The following is a 21,712-nucleotide window of genomic DNA, read 5'->3' on the forward strand; positions in this document are numbered from 1 at the left end:
AGCCAGCCATGTGCTGCACCTGCCAAAAAAAGCAAATAACAATCCCAGGCTGCATTAACAGAGAGAAAGAATCAAGTTCACGAAAAGTGACACTACTGCTTTATAATGCCTCAGTAACAGCACACTTGGAATACTGTCTCCAGTTTTGATCACTGTTATTTTAAAAAAAAGTTGTTAAGACTCCGGAAAGAGTGCAAAGAAGAGCGACAAAGATGATCGGGGAGCTGGAGGTTAAAACATATGAAGAATGGTTGCAGGAACTGGGTATGTCTTTGTCTAGTGAAAAGAAGAACGAGGGGTGACATGATAGCAGTGTTCTAATATTTGAGGGGCTACCGTAAAGAAGAGGGGGTCAACCTATTTTCCAAAACACCAGAAGGCCAAACAAGAAGCAATGGCTGGAAACTGAACAAAGAAGGAAGCAACCTATAACTAAGGAGAAATTTCCTGGTAGTGAGAACAATCAACCAGTGGAACATCTCAGAAGTTGTGGGAGCTCCAACACTGGAGGCTTTTAAGAAGTCTGCTTTTGAAAAGTGCTCAAAATCTTCACTAACCCAAATGAGAGTTACTAAACTAGGCCAATAATGTCTACTATAATAATTTTCACCATTACTGAAGAAAATGTTGGTGTTGACCCTTCAAATCTAGTGGGACCGGAAAGCAGATCTTCTCTGACATTGCATTTGTCCTTCCTATTTGGACAGACAAATTCCTTGTAAGTCCAATCACACTTGGCCAATAAAGAATTCTATTCTATTCTATTCTATTCTATTCTATTCTATTCTATTCTATTCTATTCTATTCTAATTCTAATTCTAATTCTAATTCTATTTCTATTCTATTCTAATTCTACTCTACTCTATTCTACTCTGTTTTAGCTTACTAGGACTGACACTAATTATCTTCGTACAATATCTGTGAGAGGATTAATCCTTTCTTCTCCACTACAGACTTCTGAAATCAAAGCTGCTCACTTAGTGTTGTAAAGTGCCATGGAATACTCTTATCTTTACAGATCTGCTCATTTGAGTCAATCTTTTCCGCCTTCAACAAATTATTTCCATTCAGTGAGAAACCAAACAGGAACAAGAAAAGGGAAAGTACTGATTGAAGGAATATCTCATGTAGAAACTGTGGTAAGCTTTGGTAATGAGCCATGTAGTTCTCCAAACTACAAAGGTTTATCTGGAAGCAACATGCACGATCCTGTTTTGATGTTGTTTGTAGAGAACCACAAACAGGAAACCCAATTAAATTAATCTTAGAAACGAAGGGGAGATATTTACTAAAGAAAACATACAAGTTTCTCATCAAACTCCTGTGGGTTCAATCTGATTCAAGGAGACAAGAGGTTGCTTTTTTTTGTCTGTCGCATTTAATTTTGAAACAAGTCTTCTGAAAGTTTATAATTGAAACTTTCTCATACAAATAATATATCATGGTGGTCATGATATGCCATGACTCACAATACTAATTACTAAAGAGCACTACTACTCTGTTGGTGCCTTGCTTGCAGGAATCTGAAGGCATCTACTGGCTATCAATGGTGGAGAACATTCATAGAGCAATAAATGTTGGGAAATGCCGTAACAAAAAGGAACGTTTTACGATTTGTGGTGGTCATGCAAAATAAACTCCAAAATATTGGAAAGAAATACACCAAAACATCCAGAAGATTCCGAAAGTAAAATTTGAATTGAAGCTATGAATGATTTTTATTAGACATGATTCCAGAGAGTACAAATGAAAAGCATCACAACTTATTAAGATATATGCCAATAGTGGCAAGAATTAATCACACACACACCCCCAAAACTGCAGGGAATACAATTAAAGGACCAAAATTGGGGGGAAATGGGGGGAAAAGCAATGGGGGGAAAAGGTCTAACTAAATTCATAAAAGTCTAACTCAGGGGTAGGCAACCTTGGCTCTTTTATGACTGGTGGACTTCAACTCCCAGAATTCCTGAGCCAGCATGGCTCAGCTTGGAAACCTCTCCCTTTCCCCTCAGCATGGCTGGCTCAGGAATTCTGGGAGTTGAAGTCCACGAGTCATAAAAGAGCCAAGGTTGCCTACCCTGGCCTAGGCCGCTTTATGACTCATGGACTTCAACTCCCAGAATTCCTGAGCCAGCATGGCTCAGCTTGGAAGCCTCTCCCTTTCCCCTCAGCATGGGTGGCTCAGGAATTCTGGGAGTTGAAGTCCACCAGTCATAAAAGAGCCAAGGTTGCCTACCCCTGGTCTAACTAAATTCAAGCAACAGTGGCTCCTTTACACATGACACATCATACAACAAAACAAGTTAAGACAATTAGAATTTGGTTTAAAACAGAACCTGTTCAAAAAAATAATTTAAACAGAAATGAGTAATAATTACAGTCCTGCCATAAGCCAAAACCAGCTGGCTGATCTAGAGCCAGTCTCAGTCTCAGACTTAAAAAGCAGGCAGTAGCAACGCAGGGGTTACAGATGGCCCTTGACTTAAAACTATAATGAAGCTTGCCCATCACGATCATAAATCATGACAGTCACAAAATGAGTTGCCCACTCGACCAATCCCATTTTATGACTTTTTTTTGCAGTGGTCATTAAGCAAACATTGCAGTCATGAAGCAACTGCCAAGTTCATGAGACAAACTCTACAGTTAGTAAGCAAGCTTTTTAAAATTGTTCATTGAAACCGTCTACAAGGTTTCAGGATCCTTGTCTTTACGCTATGAGGTCCTGAATATAGTTTCATTTGTATTCATGTCCTTGGGACATTCGTGGCTGCAATGGAAACCTCCAATCCCATGGATCTGGGGGAATCTCGTTTTGCACGGTACGACAGCATGACAGCCACAGTCACTATAGCACGGGGACCCTGGCCAAGAAGGGACAGGCCTTCAGGGACACTTCACAGATGCAAGGATTGACCTCACAATGGAGGACATGATCAATTCATGCTACATTCCCCCTGTGCCCTCCAACCAGTTGGCTAAGAACAGCTAAGAAGTCAACTAAAATACTAGCCACGTCTGCAAATTGAATCTGGACCTACTTCAAAAGCTCATGTGACCTGCAACCAATCAAGCCAATGTTCCCAGAAATGGAGTAATGCTTTCTGAAGCCCATCTCTAGCCAGTTTAATTCACCCGCTGAATGTTGCACCTACCCTGTTGATCCCACCACAAATATCTTATGTTCCACTAATACAACGGGAGTGGGAGAGAAGTGATCAAGCCCCAGCATAAACATCATAAGAAGCTTCTCTCCACCAGCTTTCACAGCTTCTGGGGTGAGGGTGTAATGGCTTTCATTCTGCTGTTGTGTGAATCCAACTCCATCCGTTTTCAAAAATTCATCTCTTTTGCCATCTTTATCCAAGCGTTTCTCAACCATGGCTAGCTGGTGAACTTGGGGAGTTGAGGTCCACACATTTTAATGTTGTCAAGGTTGAGAAATATTGACTTATATCCAATGCAGTTCATGATGCAGCAGCCCCAAAAATGCCCTCCCTTTTGTTAAGATGTAGACAATTTGCAAGTCACGGAAGCAGTAGCGTCAGCAAGAGAGAGATAGAAAAAAGCAGGATAATTTTATTTATATCGCACCCTTATTATTTTTACTAACTCAAGTGGCGAATATATCCTACCTGCTTTCCTCCTCCTATTTCCCGCAGAACAACAATCCTGTGAGGTGAGTTGGGCTGAGAGAGAGTGACTGGCACAAAGTCACGCAACTGTCTTTCATGACCAAGGAGGGGCTTGACCACTAGAGGCAAACTGGCTCTAATAGGGCCAACAGCAACATGATCGAAATCCCTTTGGTATACGCGAGGATGTCACACGTAAAAAGAAGCACAGCTTTACTTACACTCCCACAGTTGCCAATTGCTCTTTTTTTTTTAATCTTCTCCCCTCTCCCCACCCAATGCATGTCACGGCTAGGATGGTAAGGAATATTGTGATCAATCAATATGGAAAGCTACTGACTTTCCACAATTTTGCCACCCATATTCCGGATCTAGAATAAATAGAATAATAACTTTGTCACCTTGAATGTACAGTAATCGGCATACGTTAAAATGAAATTTTGCTGCATACAGCTCTCAAAGGGTCACCACCTCCAATATATATACTACATATGACATAAAGAAAGAAAGACAGAATTATGCATATACCCACATATATTATATGACACAGACATCTTCTCTATAGATGTTGTGCTGTGGATTATGGAAAACCCAGTGCAATATACCGTAGCTGGGAAAAACAATACATTTCACTGAGATGGCTATGGACCACGCTTGTTCCTGATGAGTCACAAACAACATTAAAATGAAATCTCCCTGATATCGGCCTGTCTGATGAGTCTGACTCAATTTGGAAGAGGAGAGCTTGGTACATTCTGACCTTGCAACTCCAGGGACGGCATGTTCTCTACTATCTGCAGATGAGATGGGGCCGATTGTCTTGCTCCACGTTTGCAAGACGGACCTCCACATTTCAGCTGAGGGACTCAGCCACCTGTTTCAGAAGCAAACCTGCAAGTTGAGTCTCCCGATTCAGAGAAAGAAAAACATCCTCGGCCACCACACATTACACAAATATCAAGGAAGCAGAACAAAGATGTTTGGTAATGTTCTGTTCTAGCCTACGACCGGCCCTGTTTGTGTGTCAGGGACAACCCCTTTTTCCTTTTTACAGTCAACAGGCTGGAAAAACCCAACCCAAATTTATTTACAGTTCAAACAAAAAAGCAACAGAATATTTCCTTCAATAAAGGAATCAAAATATCAAACAAGAGTTAAAAAGAAGTAGCAAGAACAGACCAGGATTCTCTTAGAATGTCTCCAAACGGTTGCCTTCAGCAACCAGCCCCGCCCGCACCTTCCCCTTTTATTATCAGTCCCAAGGCCTGGCTTCTCACTGCCTTCTCCTCCTCTCACTGAGTTGCCTCATTGATTTTCTCTGCTCTGCTCTGCTGGATTGCCTTCTGCTTCTAGCGTCTCTGAACAGATTCAGCTGTGACTCCTCTGAGTCCGACACCTCGTACTCACACAGCTGAGCCTCATGAGGAACACGATTGGAGGGACCAGGCTGAGAGTTCTGCAGTGCATCAGTCTCCCTCTGACACCAAAGGCTCTCCAAACCCCTCCTCCTCCTCCTCAGATTCATCAGACTCAGCTGCTGGGAGCACAGGCTGACACTGAATCACAACAGGTAAGGACTATTGAAAAGAGAAATGCACAACTCTGGGAAATGGGCAATAGCCTAAATGGAAGATGGAGAACTTCCATGGCAAACAACACTCCAGCCATGAGCTTGAGTTGCTCTTAATTTCCTCACTGAGCTATGGACCAGGACAAGGAAACATTCAGCTCTGATTCCCAGATCTTCAATTTATCTGTATGAAACTTTCTTGTCTAAAGTCAGCCTGTTTCTTGTTGTTTTTTTTCTTGAGTTCATTCTTGCACCAGAGTGAGATATATACTACCAATAAAGACTAGATTGTAACTTCTGTACTTCTTCTGGTTGCTACCTTCCCTCAAGTTGAGCTTAATTCCTGGTGGTTACATGATCACATCCAAGTTATTCTACTTATTCATGTTCTTCTAGCTACTAAGCAGCGCTAGTCTTAGACTGGCCAAGCTAAGCAGGGTGGGTGACAGTTACTGAAAGAGAAAACAATTATGTACAAAAATGGCAATTTCCCTTGTGTCAAAGGCAATATTTTTGCTATCTTGGTATCATCGTCAAAGTGAGGCAAACATAAAGATAGCATTTTTTAAAAAATTCCACATAACGAAGATCATTGCAGGCAACAGTTCTGTAAAACGCGTTGACACATAACGCAATGGGGGTGGCATTTCTCTGAAACCTACAATGTTTCTTTCTTATCTTGCTTGCAATTCTAACAGAAGGTCCTTTAATTCTTTCTATACTTTCAGCTCAAAGCTTTTGCGTCTTAAATAATCTTATCTTCCTTGATTGCCTTATACTGTGCAGTCATTGCAGAAGAAGGAAAATCACTAGCCCAAACCATATGGTCTCCATATAACTGTCTGCAACATGGGGTGAATTTCCAAAATGTTTTCAAGAGTTATAAATCACAGCCATGATCTCCAGGGCAGAAGCAGGCAGCCCTTTCTACAGTACATCAAGAGCTGCCTGCTGGGCTAAGTAACCAATTGCAGACAAACATATTGGAGAGGGAAGCACTGATCCAAAAAGGCATCATTTTTCTTGTGCAATGGAAAATCTGCCTTCTTTTTCATCTTTTATTTTGACTGACTAGCTGTCCTTCCCCTTCACGGATTACTGCCTTGTCGTTGCGAAGGGGCTTGCCTAATTCAATGAAGCTATGAGCTATGCCGTGCAGGGCCACCCAAGACAGACAGGTCATAGCAGAGAGTTCTGAGAAAACGTGATCCACTGGAGAAGGAAATGGGAACCCACTCCAGTATCTTTGCCATGAAAACCCTATGGACAGTACCAAAAGACAAAACGATATGACGCTGGAAGATGAACCCCTCAGGTCGGAAGGCGTCCAAGACGCTACTGGGGAAGAGCAGAGGGCTAGTACTAGTAGCGCCAGAAAGAATGAAGCAACTGGGCCAAAGCCGAAAGGACGCTCAGCTGTGGACGTATCCAGTGATGAAAGGAAAGTCAGATGCTCTAAAGATTTTTTCTCCATAGGAACCTGGAATGTAAGATTCATGAATCAAGGCAAGCTGGATGTGATCAAACAAGAGATGACAAGTCTGAACATCGACATCTTAGGAATCAGCGAGCTAAAATGGACCGGAACGGGTATTCAGATGCCTATCAGGTATACTACTGTGGGCAAGAATCCATCAGAAGAAATGGAGTAGCAAAAGAGTAGGAAAAACAATACTGGACACGACTTCGCAGCTAACAACGACAAGCTGTCCTTAAGTAAAGGTAAAGGTTCCCCCGCACATGCGTGCTAGTCGTTTCCAACTCTAGGGGCCGGTGCTCATCTCCGTTTCAAAGCTGAAGAGCCAGCGCTTGTCCGAGGATGTCTCCGTGGTCATGTGGCTGGCATGACTAGACGCCAAAGGCGCACGGAACGCTGTTACCTTCCCACCATAGTGGACCCTATTTTTCTACTTGCATTTTTACGTGCTTTCGAACTGCTAGGTTGGCAGAAGCTGGGACGAGTAACAGGCGCTCACTCTGTTACGCAGCACTTGGGATTCAACCCGCCAAACTGCCGACCTTCTGATCGACAAGCTCAGCGTCCTAACCCATTGAGCCACCGCGTCCCTTAAGCTGTCCTTACTTCCTCCTAAAAAGCAAAGTTATACCTGCTTAGTACCTGGACAGGAAATTCCATACCGAAGATATCAAAGACACTCCGCTTCTTAGCCAAAAGAGCTTTGAAAGGAACAAACAACACAGAGAGTGACTGGAGGGTTTTAGGAAGAGACTGGACAGCCACTTGTCTGGAATGGCATATAGGGTCTTCTGCTTGAGCAAGGGGTTGGACTGGAAGACCTCCTAGATCCCTTCCAGCTTTATATATAGACAATTCAAAACCATTAGCTTCTAGTTTCTTTCCCCCCACCTTTCATGAATCAGGCAGGAAGGTGATCTTCTGTGAGAAGTATGTATGGCCAGCCTGCTCAGCTGGTCCACACATATCATTTGTAGCTTGATCGATACACCAATTATTAAACACACATGGCCCAGCGTGCTAAGGGGATCCATTCAGGAATTAATTTGGCTTCGCCTTCAGGACATATCTCTTTGTACTGATCGTTTTCCTTCTGAGGAAAAGCAAGGAACTAGTTAAAAGTCAAGCCCTTTTGAATTTAACCTCACTCAGTGTAACTATTCAATAATTTTTCTAACCAACTGTTATGTTGAGCTTAAAATAAGCATTAATATAATACAGGCTTTGCTGTGGCGATCGAAAAAGCCACCTTTGTTTTCCAAATAGCTGATGTTTCAAAGATAGGAATAAAGAAACGTTTAATTTGGCCTAAACCATATCCTGGGGGTGAGACACAATGATGGGAGCAAACACCACAATGATGGTGTTGTCCAGTGACTCCGATAACGTGTAAATAACTACAGTAATGAAAAAGATTCCAGAGCTATTTTTTCCCCTCATTAATCATGTTTTAAAGACCATGCCTAACCTCAATGCTTAAAAGAATGCACCATATAAACGATGCAAAGGGAGGATATGAAGAAAAATATGCGAACTATTTTTTATTTTTAATTTTTAATTTCTAGGGAGGTGACACAGGAATGTCATTTTGGTACTGTTTTTCTGAGTAAGTAAGCAAGGTCAGAAAGAGCAAGAAGGCAGAATGATTGATGAATCCTGATTTTCATTCCTATGCATACTGATAATTCATTTGAAAAAATATTTTATCCGTTCCTTACATTTATATGGCAAACAGAATGTGACCCCGGGCAGCGAACAATAAAAGAAAAACATAAAACAAACCTAAAAACACAATAATAATAATAATAATAATAATAATAATAATAATAATAATAATGATGATGATGATGATGATGATGATGATGATGATGAAGAAGAAGAAGTATTAAAGACTAGAAAAGAGCATCTTCAATGTTAAAGACAATACAGCCAACTCAACAAACTATTATTTCTCTGAGATCTCCAAGCTTCAGTAGCTCTGATGTGCAGTACATAGGGTACTTACTCCGTTGAAATCTGATTCATTTATAGCAGGGTCTTCAAATTTGGCAACTTTTAAGATTTGTGGACTTCAACTCTGCTGGCTGAGGAATTCTGGGAGTTGAAGTCCACAGGTTATATGGTTGCCAAGTTTGAAGAACCCTAATTTGTAGCTTGCTTCTTAATAAAATTCTGGAGTTTATAACTAGCAGACGGGAATACAGGTAGTCTAATTTCTGTAGCTAAGTGAGACAGTAGTTAAGTGAGTCTTGCCCTATTTTATGACCTTTTTGCCACTGTTAAGTGAATCACTATTAGTAACATGGTCGCTAAGTGAATCTGGCTTTCCCATTGCCTTTGCTTGCCAGAAGGTGGCAAAAGGTCATGACCTCGGGACACTGACCTCGGGACACTGCAACCATCATAAATACGAGCAAATTGCTAAGCATCCCAATTTTGATCACATGACTGTGAGGAGGTTGCAATAGTCGTTAAGTGTGCAAAATGGTCATTAAGTCATTTGTTTTTTTCCAGTGCTGCTGTAACTTCGGTCACTAACAAATGGATGTGGAATTCTGGGAGTTACAAGTCCATGCATCTTCAAGCATCCAAGGTTCAGAAGCACTGTTTTAGATGATGCATGAACCGTCTATTAAATCAGTTCCACCTTCAAGTCAAGCTCACGTGTTCGGCATCATGTGGGGAAAGGTTTGGCATTGCTTTTTTCCTGAATATCTTTTAATTTCGCATTCTTTCCTCCCGGCTTGGATTTTCCCCATCCAACTACTACTTAATATTGATCTGTTTAGCTTCTGAAATGTCCCGGATCACAAAAGCTACCAGCCAACAGTGCTTTTGATGTGGCAGATTTAACCTCATGTGAATTTCAGTACGTGATCCAAACCTCGAGTACTGACATGGTAAATGATATCAGTCTGGCATTTAGTTTTGATTATGAGTTAGATCAGGGGCCTTCAAACTTGGGCCTTTTATGACTTCAACTCCCAGAATTCCTCAGCTAGGCATGCCTGGCTGAGGAATTCTGGGAGTTGAAGTGCACAAGTCATAAAAGGCCCAAGTTTGAAGACCCCGGAGTTACATGTATTTCAGCTTGTACCTTTTAACAAATTAAAAAGACTAGGTGTTGTGTCTCTCTTGTTTGCCACCCCCAACAATAGTTTGTGTTCCTGTTTTAGCAAATAACTGCTTGGTGAACAATTGCCTATTTCTTTCTATTAGATTGCTAAACACTTCCCATTACTTTTCTTCCCTGAAAACATATTTAATTTTCCATAACCATATATCACATCACAGCTTTACTCTGGCTCAAAAGCACTTTTTTTTTAAAAAAAAAGAGAGAAACTTACATCCTTTCCATTTTTCCCCTTGGGGGGAGAAGCAGGCTTTGGTGATGTTGTTATTTTTAGTTTTGTTATGGAACTGGGAACAGGCGAGAAACTCTGGCCAAGAAGAATTGACCATTGCAAGGACTGGTTCACATCCTTTCTTTGCAGCCTCACAAAATGATCTACAAGGCAGAAGTCCACGACTACAAAGGAAAAAAGAAAAGAAAAGATGATGTCTCTTTTGGTACCTACATTGGTTTTAACTTTTAAACATGACAGAAGCATATAATTTTTAGATTGGAGTTTCTCAACTTTGACAACCTTAAGATACGTGAGCTTCAGCTTCTAGAATTCCTCAGGCACACATCTTAAAATTATTATTATTATTCCATTCCTCCCTATACGCCACCTACATAATGCTAGACCAGTCACATATGAATGTTAAAAAAGCAACTAAAGACAACAATAAAGGCAACAAACAAAAGCCTGAATATAACTGCAGGTCAGGGAAGGAAAACAAAATCCCTGTTTGTCTTGGAGAAATCTCAAGAAAATATCAGGACGGTAGATGAGACTACGGTGTTAGAAGATGGCAATGGAAAAATCTCTTCCAAACTGTTGCTTCATGTGTGTCTATAAACTCCATAAAGCTTGACAAAAGGAAAAAATATCTTATTTCCACAAGGAACACATCAGTAATAATAACATAATAAACCTAAAGAATTAAATTACTCATACTAATGCATGTTTTGATTTTTATCAGTATTTGTAGGTCAATGAATTCTTGACAATTAGAGTTAGAAGCAATTTTTTTTTCTGGAGACTCCCGTATCTGGAAAGCAGTTCTCCATTTGACATACAATGCTTCCTTGACAGCAGCCCTTATCACTCAACTTCTCCTCTTTATCTGACACATATCCTAATTCCCAGGCACTTTAAGAAGCTTTTTATAACGTGAATGTTGATGTGGTCCTCATTTGTCACTTCGACACCATTTTTTGACAACTTTAAATCATGGTTCTGATATTTCACAGGAACAAGTGGTGGGAGTCTCCTTTATTTTAAAACATTAAAAAAAGTAAAGGTAAAGGTCCCCCCGCACATGCGTGCTAGTCGTTTCCGACTCTAGGGGCCGGTGCTCATCTCCGTTTCAAAGCCGAAGAGCCAGCGCTTGTCCGAGGATGTCTCCGTGGTCATGTGGCCGGCATGACCAGCCGCCAAAGGCGCACGGAGCAGTTACCTTCCCACTGTAGTGGTCCCTATTTTTCTACTTGCATTTTTTACGTGCTTTCGAACTGCTAGGTTGGCAGAAGCTGGGACGAGTAACAGGCGCTCACTCTGCTACACAGCACTCAGGATTCGACCCACCAAACTGCTGACCTTCTGATCGACAAGCTCAGCATCCTAACCCACTGAGCCACCGCGTCCCTTTTAAAACATTATGTTTATTATATTTTACATTTAATTATTGAAATAAAACAGTAATCCTTTGATTAATTCTGAATGTATATAGACTTGTCACATGTGGTTGTTAAGATGGTAGTTAAGCTTAATTCTTTGTAGTGTGGTCAATATATCATTTAAGAAAAATCTGTTTTTTTAATCAGTTTAGCAGATGTTCTTATGATTTTTCCCAGTATAATATGCTCCATGTGTATAAATATTATCATAATTCCTAGAATTGTAGACTCCTTTAACTGTTAATTGTTAGGAATTTTGTAAGATCGTCCCAAAACATCTGTGGACCATCATGCTAAGGAAACTTGCTACTGTCAATTATGATCATAATTCTGCTTCATTGCTTTATTTCAGTTTTAAATGCTCCTAGCTTAATTTTCTAAATGCTAAAACAATGATAAATATAAGTCTTAATACATGTTACATTCTGAATATTATAGTCAATTAGCAGATAAACCGTAATAGACATAAAATATTTTATCAACTAGTTTTTTTAAGAGTTATAAAATATCACAACTTTTGCACGTGAGATTTAGAAGAAAAAATATGTTCAGGTCAAATTTGCTTAATCTTCAATATTTCATTTTCTAACTCAAATTCTGGTATCTGAAAGTACGGAATCCACACATTTTTCAACCATGAAATTCATTTAAAAAAAAATAGGCTACTGTATTTATCAAAGAATTTGTCTGGCCAGTAAGAAAAGTTGAAATTTGCTGATTTCTGTACTGGAGCATAAAAATCGTGAAGGAGGAGATGGCAGATAAGACTCCAGCCTTTCTTAGGCTCCATTGCTTCAATCCTAAATACCATGTTTTACAGACCTGATAGGAGCCATAGGGGAGGAAGGACACAAAACGAAGGAAGGAAATCGATGGTGTTACTGCTGCTACACCAACTCTTCCTCGGTTGTCACTTCAAATTTATTTATTTATTTAATAAATTTAGCTATTGTTCTGTCAGTGGTGGAGATTTTTTGCTACGACTGAGATGAGGTGAGACCCCATGGGGCTTAAACGCTTGGCTGTTGCTGCAGTAGAAACCAGACGTCTGTGCACGCGTGCGTCTAATAATAACAACAACAACAATAACAACAGAGTTGGAAGGGACCTTGGAGGTCTTCTAGTCCAACCCCCTGATCAGGCAGGAAACCCTATACCATTTCAGACAAATGATTGTCCAGTCTCTTCTTAAAAACTTGCAGTGTTGGAGCATCCACAACTTCTGGAGGCAGGTTGTTCCACTGGTTAATTGTTCTCACTGTGAGGAAATTTCTCCTTAGTTCTAGGTTGCTTCTCTCTTTGATTAGTTTCCATCCGTTGCTTCTTGTCCTGCCTTCAACTGCTTTAGAGCAGAGGCCCCCAACCTTTTGGGCACCAGGGACCAGTTCTGTGGAAAAAGATTTTTCCACGGACAAGACGGGGCGTGGTTTCGTGTGCTGCCTGCATCCCACAGATGGGACTTTGCTTGTTTGTGCGGACCGGTTGCTGGTCCCTGCTGGAACACTGCTATCATGTCACCCCTCGTCCTTCTCTTCGTTAAACTACACATACCCAATTCCAGCAACCGTTCTTTATGTGTTTTAGCCTCCAGTCCCCTGATCATCTTTCTTGCTCTTCTCTTTCTAGAATTTTCACAGCTGCAGATGTGGAATCTTGGGGCCCAGAGAGTTTTAACTCTGTCAGTTCTTCTTCTTTTTTTTAATCTAAATGAACGTGTTTAATGACTGATGACTGACTCAGCCATATCAGTGAGTCTGAAACACAAAGGCTGCTTGCTATGAGAGACAAGAATTGGTGTTGTGGTAGGATATCATCCCAAGACAAAGAAGTCACAATTTACAAACATTTCTTTTTTAAAAAAAAAAATCTGATCTCCACATGACAAATGTGCAACAATCCCAAATCTACACACCGGAGAGTTAGCTCCAGTGAATTCAGATGGACAGCTCTGGATAATATACAAATACAGTGGTACCTTAGTATTCATCATTAATTGGTACTGGGAGGCACGATGAATACCAAAAACAATGAATACCAAACAAATGTTTCCCAAAAGGAATAATGTAGTGAGTCACAAGGGAGCTTGTGCATTGAGTACCAAACGATGAATACCAGGATAAAATCTTCCCTATAAATACAATATTGTACTTAATTTCTCTGTGCAATCATGGGGATTGCACTGAGGAACATTCCATTAATCATATAAAAATGAACTATTGCACAAAGATGTTGTTTGTCAATCGGTCCTAATTGTGTGGCAAATGAGCAAGTATTTTTCACTTTGAGATTCACTTACATCTTCATGTTCCAATAACATATAGAACATGCAGAACTTGCTGCAACCTTTGCTTCCATGATAGTGGTAGATGTTCTTAATATGAGTATCCCAGAATGCTCCAGAATAGCAGAAGAGAACTACAAGCATCTGATTTTTTTTAATCTATTTTTATTAATTTACTTATTCCAGAGGTCCCCAACCCTCGGTCCATGGACTGGTACTGGGCCACAGCATGCCAACAACCGGACCGCACAAACAAGCAAAGCCCCATATGTGAGATGCAGGCAGCACACCAAACCACGCACTCTCCGGTCCATGGAAAAACCTTTCTCTACGGAACCGGTCCCTTGTGCCCGAAAGGTTGGGGACCTCTGATCTATTCTATTAATTTATCTATATTCTACTCTACTCTACTCTACTCTACTCTACTCTACTCTACTCTACTCTACTCTACTCTACTCTACTCCACTCCACTCCACTCCACTCCACTCCACTCCACTCCACCCCACCCCACCCCACCCCACCCTATCCCATCTTCTCTGCTTTCCCAAAAGCCTAGTCACTTTGCTGGGGCCTGATAATGCATTATGCTTTGCCACTGTACTTCAAACTTGGACCACACTACGACAAAGATAGAAACTGCCTATCAATTCTACTACCGGTATGTGGGCTTGTATTTATTTTTATTCTGAACTCTTTTGCTGAACTCTTGGCAGGCTAAGAAATCCTGTGATTAGCACTAATGTAAGAGTGTGAACACTCTGAAGGGTAGCTATTAAAAGGTACAATAGTTCCACCCAACTATAAAACAACTGATTCAAATAGGAAATAATTCACTTATACTGAAGGCAAGGGTGGGTTTCAATAAACTTTTTTCAAAATCATACGTAATTCATTTTGCCTTTAAACTAAACGGGGATTAGAAGCCTCTCTGCCAAAATCACAAGCCATAATCCCTAATAAGATTAGTCAATGAACTTGCTTTATTCAGGGTAGTATAATACGACGAATAGGCTTTTTCCTAAACAAACATATTATATATACTCCTTGCAGCTATTTTTTTTCTGGAATCTTCTGGTATGAACAGTCTTAATCGTGAGTTTCCTCTGAGAGGTTGTAAAGCTTTAACACCTACTGCACAGATACGCTATATCTGTTGTAACCATCTTTCATCACTAACTAGCTTTGTTTACCTGTTATCACCATCTCTGATGCACTGAGGCAGAGCAAGGCTACATCCAAACAGCATAATGTGCTGATAACAGCCGAGGCGGTTGAGATAACCAAAGAACTTGAGAAATTTTTCCATCTCAATGCTTCTCACAATGGAAAGAACTGATCTTAGAGTAGTCTGATTATATGGCAGCACTTCACATTGGGTGTAGTTGATGTTTATGCACAAATCTGCAAAATAAGAACATATCTGTGACAGAGACGGAGAGCAAGAGTTTACTAAAAGCGAAAAGTCACTAGAAGGTTCAAAATAAAGTAGATCACAACCTACTACTCGATAAGGTAGAAAAATGTGGGTTAGACAGCATCACCACCAGATGGATTCGTAGCTGGCTGACCGTCCATACTCAGCATGTGGTCCTCAATGGAACGGCATCTACATGGAGGGAAGTGTGTAATGGGGTGTGGGAACTCATCAAATTTGTAGACGGCACCAAGCTGGCAGGAATAGCCAACACTCCAGAAGACAGGCTTAAGATACAGGAGGATCTGGACAGACTTGAACACCGGGCGTTATCTAACAAAATGAAATTCAATGGTGAAAAAAGTAAGGTTCTATATTTAGGCATGAAAAACCAAATGTACAGGTATAGTATATGGGGTACTTTGCTCAAAAGTAGTAACTGTGAGAGGGATCTCGGAGTCCTAGTGGACAATCACTTAAATATGAGCCAGCCGTGTGCTGCAGCTGCCAAAAAAGCCAACACAGTGCTAGGCTGCATTAACAGAGGGATAGAATCAAGATCACGTGAAGTGTTATTACCACTTTAGAATGCCTTGGTAAGGCCACACTTGGAAGACTGCATCCAGTTTTGGTCACCACGATGTAAAAAAGATGTTGAGACTAGAAAGAGTACAGAGAAGAGCAGCAAAGATGATTAGGGGACTGGAGGCTAAAACATATAAGGAACGGTTGCTGGAATTGGGTATGTCTCCAGTTTAACGAAAAGAAGGAGGGGTGACATGATATCAGTGTTCCAATATCTCAGGGGCTGCCCCAAAGAAGAGGGAGTCAATCTATTCTCCAAAGCACCTGAAGGCAGGACAAGAAGCAACAGATGGAAACTAATCAAGGAGAGAAGCAACCTAGAACTAAGGAGAAATTTCCTGACACTTAGAACAATTAACCAGTGGAACAACCTGCCTCCACAAGCGGTGAATGCTCCAACACTGGAAGGTTTTAAGAAGAGACTGGACAGCTATTTGTCCAAAATGGTATAGGGTTTCCTGCCTGAGCAGGGGGTTGGACTAATGACCTCCAAGGTCCCTTCCAACTTATTATTATTATTATTATTATTATTATTATTATTATTATTATTAGAAGCAGCCATCTTAACAACTGTTATTTTATTACCTGATACTATCCTTTCCCCTTAAAAAGGGGGGCTACTCCCCCCTTTCCCCTTGTACTGAGAAATCTAGTTCAAAAATTAACAAAAAATAATTTCTTGTACAATTCTATCAATACAATTCTATCAAGTAGTCTTCTCAATAGACTGCTTTATGATTGTTTTGTATTAACAAACGGATAACATTTATTGCAACCCTGTTGTCTACTGAGGTATTTAGATGTTTAAGTTAATATTTTATGCGTAGCAAGCTTTAAAGTTTAAATTCAGTAACTACACTAAAACCATCTTGCGGACCCAGGACACATACGTATATACAGCCACTAGATGAGGGGACAAAGGGGAAATTCATCAATTTTGCAAATGACACCAAGCTAGAGGGGGAATAGGCAACATTTGAAACACTTGAGCCTTGGTGGAGCAGTGGGCTAATGCCTCCTTAAGTAACACCAGCTGCCTGCAATTAGTGCAGGTTCGAGTCCCACCAGGCTCAAGGTTGACTCAGCCTTCCATCCTTCCGAGGTAGGTAAAATGAGGACCCAGATTGTTGGGGGCAATTAAGCTGACTTTGTAATAATGCCGCTTGGGGGTTGTATGAAAGCCCTAATAAGCAGGCATATACATAGAATGAAGGCTACTGCTAAGCTTGTAAGCCGCCCTGAGTCTTCGGAGAAGGGCGCGATATAAATGGAATTAAAATAAATTTTAAAAAAAAGATCTTCACAGATTTGAATACTAGGTCCTACCCAACAAAATGCAACTCCATGGTGAGCAGCATCACCTTTAAGCTTTGCACAGCTGTTACTATAGCACACTTATTTGGTATGCACTTCTATCTAAGTGCAAAACAAATTTAACAATAAAAAGATAACACAGTTAAGCTGACAATTGATCTAAAACATTTCATGGTATCATCGCAAGCGTAATTTAAAATCCGTATCAAATACTGATTCTAAGCGTTGTCTGTAGGAGTTATCTGGTGTCCCATCTACTCACCAGACTAGGCAGGCTGTAATGTTAAAAACACTGAAATACAATGCATATAATACAGGGGTGTCAAACTCAATTTCATTGAGGGCCGCATCAGCATTGTGGTTGCCCTCAAGGGGCCAGGTGGGTGTGGCCAGGGTGGGCGTGGCCTACTGGGTGGGCGTGGCTAGAGTCCGTATGGCCTACTGGGTGGGTGTGGCCAGCTCTACATCATTCGCATCAAGGGTGCCTATGGGGGCCTGGGCAGGAGTGGGTCAGATCTGAGGGTCTCTGGCAGAAGGAGGGTCTCTAGGCCAGGGCCAAGGCAGTGGGGGCCGTTCTCTCACTGTTTCCAGGATGGCTTCGCGGGCCACATGAAACCACTTCGCGGGCCGGATCCAGCCCCCGGGCCTTGTGTTTGACATGTCTGATATAATACAATCAAATTATGCAAGTTTTCCTTTGCTGAGGTCAACTATTGAAGGCGCTCTAGTGCCGTGGTGGCGAACCTGTGGCACGCAGAGCCCTCTCTGTGGGCACGCTCACCATCGCCCCAATCGTAGGCCTTCAGCTGGGTTTTATAAAATCTTTTCGCTTTAGGCCTCCACCACCGTATGCAAAAAAAAAAAAAAAAGGTTGAATCAATCAATCAATTTCAACTTTTCGGGGGAATAGTAAAGATCTCACAAAGTTGGAATTGACTGATTGAACTTTTTAGTCCCACCCAGTCCGCCGTTACCACCACAGCCACACCCACCCAATGGGCCACACCCACGCCCACCCAGCACCTAACGATACGTAAGTGGGTTTTGGGTTGCAGTTTGGGCACTCGGTCTCTAAAAGGTTCGCCATCACTGCTCTAGTGTGAAGGCCCTGCAAAACAGCCCTTCTTGCATAACCATAGGATTGGGGACATCTAATTCTGCATCAGGAAGGGTGTTTTGTTCCTGGAGCTACTGCTGCAACAGCTATCTTACAGGTCCTCCTCACTTTGTGGGTGACTATCGGTAGCACACCCTGCACTCTGGATTGAAGAAAATCCTTATTTCCGTAAACATTTCAATTTATTAAAAACAACAATGCTACTATATTTTATAACTTTGCCAAGTAGATCGAGATACCGTGTCAAGGAGTCCTCAATGTATTACCCGAGATGCAGAATAAAAGATACTGCCAAAAAACAACAACAAAACAGTTCTAGACTGCATTAACAAAGGGGTAGAATCAAGGTCATGTGAAGTGTTAACACCACTTTATAATGCCTTGGTAAGGGCCACTCTTGCAAAACTGCATCCAGTTTTGATCGCCATGATGTAAAAAAGATGTTGAAACTCTGGAAACATTGCAGAGAAGAACTACTAAGAGGATTAGGGGACTGGAGGCTAAAACAATGTAACGCAAGGTTGCTGGAATTGGGTATGTCTAGTCCAGGGGTAGGCAACCTTGGCTCTTTTATGACTCGTGGACTTCCACTTCCAGAATTCCTGAGCCAGCCGTGCTGAGGGGAAAGGGAGAGGTTTCCAAGCTGGGCCATGCTGGCTAAGGAATTCTGGGAGTTGAAGTCCACGAGTCATAAAAGGGCCAGGTTTGAAGACCCCTGGTTTAATGTATAGGCCAGGGGTAGGCAACCTTGGCTTTTATGACTCATGGACTTCAACTCCCACAATTCCTGAGCCAGCCACGAGACATAAAAAAGCCAAGGTTGCCTACCCCTGGTCTAGTCTAATGAAGAGAAGGACAAGGGGTGACATGATAGCAGTGTTCTAATATCTCAGGGGCTGCCCCAAAGAAGAGGAAGTCAAGCTATTCTCCAAAGCGCCCTAAGGAAGGACAAGAAGCCATGGATGGAAACTGACCAAGGAGAGAAGCAACCTAGAACTAAGGAGAAATTTCCTGACAGTTAGAACAATTAATCAGTGGAACAACCTGCTTCCAGAAGTGGTGAATGCTCTTAACACTGGAAGTTTTTAAGAAGAGATTGAACCACCATTGTCTGAAATAGTATAGGGTTTCCTGCCTGAGCAGGTGGTTAGACTAAAAGATCTCCAAGGTCCCTTGTAATTATTCTGTTCTGTTCTGTTCCATTCCATTCCAATTTAACACAAATTTCCCCTTAATAAGGGGAAAGATATCTATAATGTACTTCCAGCCACAATATTGGAAATTAAACCCTATAGGTAAAGGTAAAGGTTCCCCCGCACATGCGTGCTAGTCGTTTCCGACTCTAGGGGCCGGTGCTCATCTCCGTTTCAAAGCCGAAGAGCCAGCGCTTGTCTGAGAACATCTCCGTGGTCATGTGGCCGGCATGACTAGACACCAAAGGCGCATGGAACGCTGTTACCTTCCCACCGTAGTGGTCCCTATTTTTCTACTTGCATTTTTACGTGCTTTCGAACTGCTAGGTTGGCAGAAGCTGGGACGAGTAACAGGCGCTCACTCTGTTACGCGGCACTCGGGATTCGACCCGCCAAACTGCCGACCTTCTGATCGACAAGCTCAGCGTCCTAACCCACTAAGCCACTGCATCCCAACCCCTATAGACACAGGCAAACATTAAGGTAATAAAGCTCAACAGCTGTAATTTGAGTTTCTAAAGGTAATCATCTAAAATCTGATTCCATAAATATAATGAATAATGGGGTCCTATTCAATATATGCTATCACATCTCTTTATGCATTGTTTTAATGTGATAATGTTACTTAAGGAATATATTTTGCAATGTACTTTAGATTTATATGCCCGGAATAGTTTCAGACATGTAGATTATTATCGTGAGAATTTTAGTTTTATCTTTTTCTTGTCAATAAACTGCTTAGACAAATTGTGTCTGCTCATATTGGAATCATTGCAGTGAATATATTTCCACCAGATGTTTATCTTGTTGGAAGAAAGAAAATTTTACAAAACAAAATACATGAGTATAATACTTCTTGTACATGAAAAGTAAAATCTGCAGAAGGAAACTGTTTGATACAGTGTGAGTTCACAACTCAGTTTAATCAAACCAATATCCACTATAAAAGTTCAAGAGCAATAGTGGCTAACCTTTCCCTTAGGACTTCTTTGATCCCAGCTGGAACAAAAAGAAATAGAAATCTTCTCAAAGGGAAAAAAAATATTGCCCTGAGATCTATTATTTTGTTTAATTTTGAGCCAAAGAAGATAACTATTTTCATCTTTCATCCAAGAACAAAATAATCATTTACTATAAATGCATTATTTATGGACCAGACTGAATACCTATAGTAGTCTTAGTAGCTACTCCTGCAAATGCTTTCTCATTTGTAAGCATTTTCTAGTTCTACAACCTCCCAGTTGCCACAAATAACGTGAAACTTCTATGTGTTACAAGATTTCTAGCCAAGTGATCTGTACGTATTTGTAGATCTTAATTTTTTTGCATATTACTAAATAAATTATTAAGTAACGTAACACATCTTACATATGCTTAGAGGCTCTGTTAAACACTATTTCCTTAATCCAGGATTAGAATTGTCAATATAGCTAGTTATTATAAATGCACAGAGTGTCCCACTGCATTCAGTGAGATTTATCCCTTAAGGCAGCATGCCTGGCTGAGGAATTCTGGGAGTTGAAGTCCACAAGTCATAAAAGGGCCAAGTTTGAAGACCCCTGATTTAAGGTTTGGACTCTCTCACCTGAAGATAGCAGGATGGGGACTGGGAGATGAATAAGCCTGGGAGGCTTAATCATCACTTCCTTGAAGGAAAGTTGCATTCCCCCAGCACTTAAAGGGCCACTGGTGTGCCGACCCCTCAAGAATCTATGGTTGCTATCATGGAAGAATTATACCAGAAATTGGATGAAGGTAATGTGACCATCCTTCTCTCTTATGCGCTTATTTTATATCATCTACTTCCGTGGTGGCGAACCGTCATCCCAGTCCTAGGCCTTCACCTGTATTTTATAAAACCTTTTCGCTTTAGGCCTGCGCCGCTGTGTGCAAAAAAAAAAAAAGTTCAATCAATCAATTTCAACTTCTCCTGGAAAAAAAAAGATCTCACAAAGTTGGAATTGATTGATTGAACTTTTTAGTCCCACCCAGTCTGCCGTTACCACCGCAGCCACGCCCACCCAATGCGCCATACCCCCCAATTGGCCACACACACCCCAATTGGCCACACCTACCCAATGGGCCACGCCCACCCAGCACTCGACAATACATAAGTGGGTTTTGGGTTGCAGTTTGGGCACTTGCCATCTCTGATCTACTTCATGTGCCTTGAGCACCAATCCCTGCTTTTCTCCTCCAGAAGATAAAATCCTTTATTTTACATTCCTAGTTACCAAAGGAATTACAATACTGCAAACGTAGAGCTGTTCTATACCCATAAAAACATCTTGAAGCAATACAAAGAGCTGTTTCAGAAGGTTTGGGGAATTTCTCATT

At 41.2% G+C, this 21,712-nt stretch overlaps 1 protein-coding gene across 1 annotated transcript in view; it reads right to left on the minus strand.

Annotated features, from left to right (window-relative positions):
• The window catches only part of CORIN (corin, serine peptidase), a gene marked incomplete at both ends in the record, with an annotated part of 107,446 nt that overhangs the window by 61,250 nt on the left and 24,484 nt on the right, over positions 1-21,712 (minus strand). Inside the window, 2 exons of the mRNA XM_083368064.1 lie at positions 10,033-10,214; positions 14,943-15,153. Of these exons, the coding sequence (XP_083224190.1) occupies positions 10,033-10,214; positions 14,943-15,153 (393 nt within the window). The remainder of the gene's footprint in view (positions 1-10,032; positions 10,215-14,942; positions 15,154-21,712) is intronic.

The sequence above is a fragment of the Vipera ursinii genome, assembly GCF_947247035.1.
Source record: "Vipera ursinii genome assembly, chromosome: 7".
Classification (NCBI taxonomy): domain Eukaryota; kingdom Metazoa; phylum Chordata; class Lepidosauria; order Squamata; family Viperidae; genus Vipera; species Vipera ursinii.